The 3,515-nt window shown below is 66.5% G+C and overlaps 1 protein-coding gene across 1 annotated transcript; it reads right to left on the reverse strand.

The window, feature by feature from the left end:
- Positions 1 to 370: 370 nt before the first annotated feature.
- DHH (desert hedgehog) lies at positions 371 to 3,374 on the reverse strand. Its single transcript, XM_014959910.1, has 2 exons — positions 2,534 to 3,374; positions 371 to 1,860 (listed from the first exon to the last, which is right to left on the reverse strand). Exons 1-2 carry the CDS (start codon positions 2,754 to 2,756, stop codon positions 1,193 to 1,195), a joined length of 891 nt encoding a protein of 296 aa, XP_014815396.1. The 5' UTR covers positions 2,757 to 3,374; the 3' UTR covers positions 371 to 1,192.
- Positions 3,375 to 3,515: the final 141 nt, after the last annotated feature.

Below are 3,515 nucleotides of genomic sequence, written 5' to 3' on the forward strand. Positions count from 1 at the left end.
CCTCCCCGAGATGCCCGACCACGGCCCCAGGGACCCTCAGCCCTGCCAGGATGCCCCCAGGCTCTCCGGGACGCCCAACCCCAGCCCCAGAGATCCCCAAAGCCCGCGGGGGTGCCTGACCCCAGCCTCAGGGACCTTCAGCTCTCCCTGGGGTGACCCGGTCCCCTCGAGATGCCCAGCCCCAGGGACCCTCAGCTACCCTGGGATACCCCACCCCAGCCCCAGGGACCCTCAGCTGCCCCGGGATACCCCACCCCAGCCCCAGGAACACCCTGCTCCCGGGAGGATGACCCTTGCCCCCCCGGGATGCCAAACCCCAGCCCTTCCACGGCCCCTCCCCGGCCTTGCACAGCCCCTGTCACAGTTCCACCAGGGAGATAGAGTCTCTTTATTTATCTGAACAATTAAATAGTAGTATTTCTGTTTTGTTTTGTTTTGTTTTAAAAACAGAAGTGGTTAAAAGCAGGCTGGCCCCCTGCCCTGCGGGGCACGCCCCACTGCCAGAGCAGGTAGGCGTGGGGGACATTTATATTACCATTTATAAATAGAAAAATAAAACTCTCAAGCAGGGCAGGTTAGTGGTTAGCGGAGTTAGAGCCAGGCCCGGCACAGGGTGTCTGTGCCCACGGCAGGCGCCATGTCCAGCCACTCTGCGGCACTGAGCTGCGTGGGGACACCACAGGTGACGGGAGGGCCAGATCCAGAGCTGGGGGACGGGCAGGAACTGCTGCCAAGTACTCGGTGTTGGGCTGATTTGGCCCCCCCTGGGCTGGATTTGGCCCTGGGGCAGAGGCCAGTGGTGTCCAGCCTGGATTCGACAGGGAGTGAGCCTGGCCCCAGCCCTGGCAGTTAATAAAGCAATAAATACAGAGGGAGCGCAGAGGGTTCTGGGGTGCAGGGGTCTGGACGGGCACCCAGCAGTGCTGCGGGATGTCTCTGGGACAGGGTAGGGGGCTGAGCCCGGGTCCCTGGCCCACCCTGCAACACCCTGACCCAGAGACCCTGTCCCAGAGACCCTGTCCCCACCACACTGTGCCCCCGGGCAGCGCTGAGCTGAGAGACACCCCAAGCTCCCCACGGGGCTGGGCGTGCTCCTGAACCTCCTCCCCAGCGCCTGCTGGTCCAAGAGGGTCCAGGGACTTCCAGTGTGTGGCATTGGCTGCAGTGTGGTGACTCGATGGGCCAGGGAGCCCTACGCCTGCAGGACCCCCTGGCCCAGCATCCCCCCGGCCAGCTGGTAGAGCAGGCGGGAGTACCAGTGCATGCCTGCCTCCGGGGCTGTCCCGTTGCCCGCCTCCGCGCGGGTGGGCAGCAGCGAGAGGAGGCCGTGGAAGAGGCGGAGGGGGGCAAAGGCACAGTGGGCCCAGCGGTGGCTCTCCAGGACAGCGTAGCAGGATGCCAGCACCCCATTGACCAGCAGGGTCCCGTGAGAGGTGAGGGGGGCGAAGACCCCCACACCATCCTCCCGTGAAACCCGCAGGACCCGTGCAGGGCGCAGCCCTTGCCCACCAGTCCCGTGGGCCAGCACTGCGTCGCCCGGTCGCACGCGGCGGGCGAAGATGGGCAGGAAGGCAGCCGTGCCGTTGGCTGCCCCGCGGGCCGCGAAGACCAGATGGGACGGGGTGAGGAGCAGGCGGCGCGCTGGGCTGACGGTTTCGATGGCCACAAAGGAAGCCCGCTGGCCCAGGTTGCGGTCGAGGAAGAGCAGCACCTCCGTGGGCACCAGGCGCCCGCCTGGCTCCGCACCCAGCACCCAGTCGCCCCGGCGCAGGTCAGCCAGGCCCCGGCGCTCACCGCTCTGCAGCGTCACAGTGGCATGGCCAGGGAAGCAACCACCGGTGCGGATGGCCAGCGAGTTATCTGGGCAGATGGAGAAAGCTGTGGGTCCCCGGTCCCCGCCAGCCACCTCCACTGCCACCACCTCCAGAGGGGAAACTGCCCTGAGTGAAGCCGCCCACCCTCCCCAGGCTCCCAAACCACCCCTGGAACAAAGCGGGTATTTTCTGAAGCCCCCCTGGTTCCTGCACGCAGCTCCCGGGGAGGCAGGGCACTGCAGGGCCCCTTTGTCCACTCTGCACTGACGCCCTTTGTTTGGGGCTGGGGACGGTGACATTTATGGCCACTTTCATTTTCTGTTGATTGTCACTTCTGGGCTGGACAGGGGCTGCTGGCCGGAGCAGCCGCAGGGCTGGGGGCTGTAGACTGGGCTGCGGCTGTTTGGACCAGCTTAACAGCCCTTGCTGTGCCCCACATGGGGGCTGAACTGCGAGGGTGGCTCCAGACAGGCAAAATTTGGGGGAGGAAGTGTGTTTTTTGCCAAGCTGGTGGCCGGAAAGGCCGGGGGGGAGCTGGGCTGGGGCCAGACATGGGTTGAACCTGCTGGGGCCAGACATCAGCCAGAGCAGGGCCGGCACCCCGCATGGATCCAGGATGCCAAGGGGGAGCAGAGTGGGCTGCAGAGCCGCCACCTGGGATGCTTATAGGGACGGCAGCCCCCCACCTCAGTGGCAGCCACCCTCCCCCCGTGTGGTACCTGCTTTGACAGAGACATGGATGTGTGCCTTGGACTCATAGTAGACCCAGTCGAAGCCGGCCTCCACAGCCAGGCGGGCCAGCATGCCGTACTTGTGGCGGTCGCGGTCGGAGGTGGTGATGTCCAGCGCCCGTCCCTCATAGTGCAGGGAGTCGGGGAGGTGGTGCCCGTCCTCATCCCAGCCCTCCGTCACCCGCAGCTTCACCCCCGGCCACATGTTCATCACTGCGATGGCCAGCGAGTTCACCCGCTCTTTGCAGCGCTGCGGGGGGGACCAGCACTGCCGTCACCCCCAGTCCCACCACAGCACCCAGTCCCCTCCCTGGGGGCTCCTGTACACAGATGGACAGACAGACACTGGGCCCTCATGAGGCTTGGAGAGAGCCCAAAGGGGCTGCTGGTGTGGGGCAGATGGGGTGTCTCCCCCCGGGCACAGAGAGCCGCGTGGCCTGGCTGCCCTCCTAACTGGGCACAGGTTGAACATTAACGTGCCCTGGGGTCCTGTGGTGGAGCCTCTTCCCAGCATGGGCAGCTGGGCAGAACGGGCAGGGGACCGGGACGGGCACCAGGATGGTGTCACCTTCCCCGCGGCCACGGCCGTGACTGATTAACCCGGTGTGAGGGGTTGTGGGCCAAAGCCGGGGGCGCAGCTGACCCTGAACCAGACCCAAGTCCCGGAGCGGCACTTGGAGGGGGGGCTCAGCAGGGCCTAGGGGCAGCACTCCATGGCTCCAGCGCCCAGAGTCAAGGGTGATGGCGGGGGGTCCTGGCCGGCTCCGGGGTCCCTCTCCCCATCAGCAGTGGCAGCACCGATTTGGGGTGCAGGGACCGGAGCTTTTCCGGTTTCCCCCCCCAGCAGCTGGTGAAGTTGCAGTGTCCCTCCGCACCCCCGTGCCCCCGGCTTCTCCGTGCAACAAAGCCTCTCCCGGGACCGCGGGGCCGGCAGCGCCGGGGGGGCGGCAGCGCCGGGGGGGCAGGAATG

This window comes from Calidris pugnax, unplaced genomic scaffold (genome assembly GCF_001431845.1).
Source record: "Calidris pugnax isolate Ruff unplaced genomic scaffold, ASM143184v1 scaffold533, whole genome shotgun sequence".
NCBI classification, from domain to species: domain Eukaryota; kingdom Metazoa; phylum Chordata; class Aves; order Charadriiformes; family Scolopacidae; genus Calidris; species Calidris pugnax.

What these genes read in the sequence shown, in the direction of transcription:
- DHH (XM_014959910.1), bottom strand. Translation starts at nt 2,756, where the DNA reads ATGAACATGTGGCCGGGGGTGAAGCTGCGGGTGACGGAGGGCTGGGAT. An exon ending in CCATGTCTCTGTCAAAGCAG is followed by an intron (nt 1,861 to 2,533) that starts GTACCACACGGG and finishes CCATCTGCCCAG; the next exon opens with ATAACTCGCTGGCCATCCGC.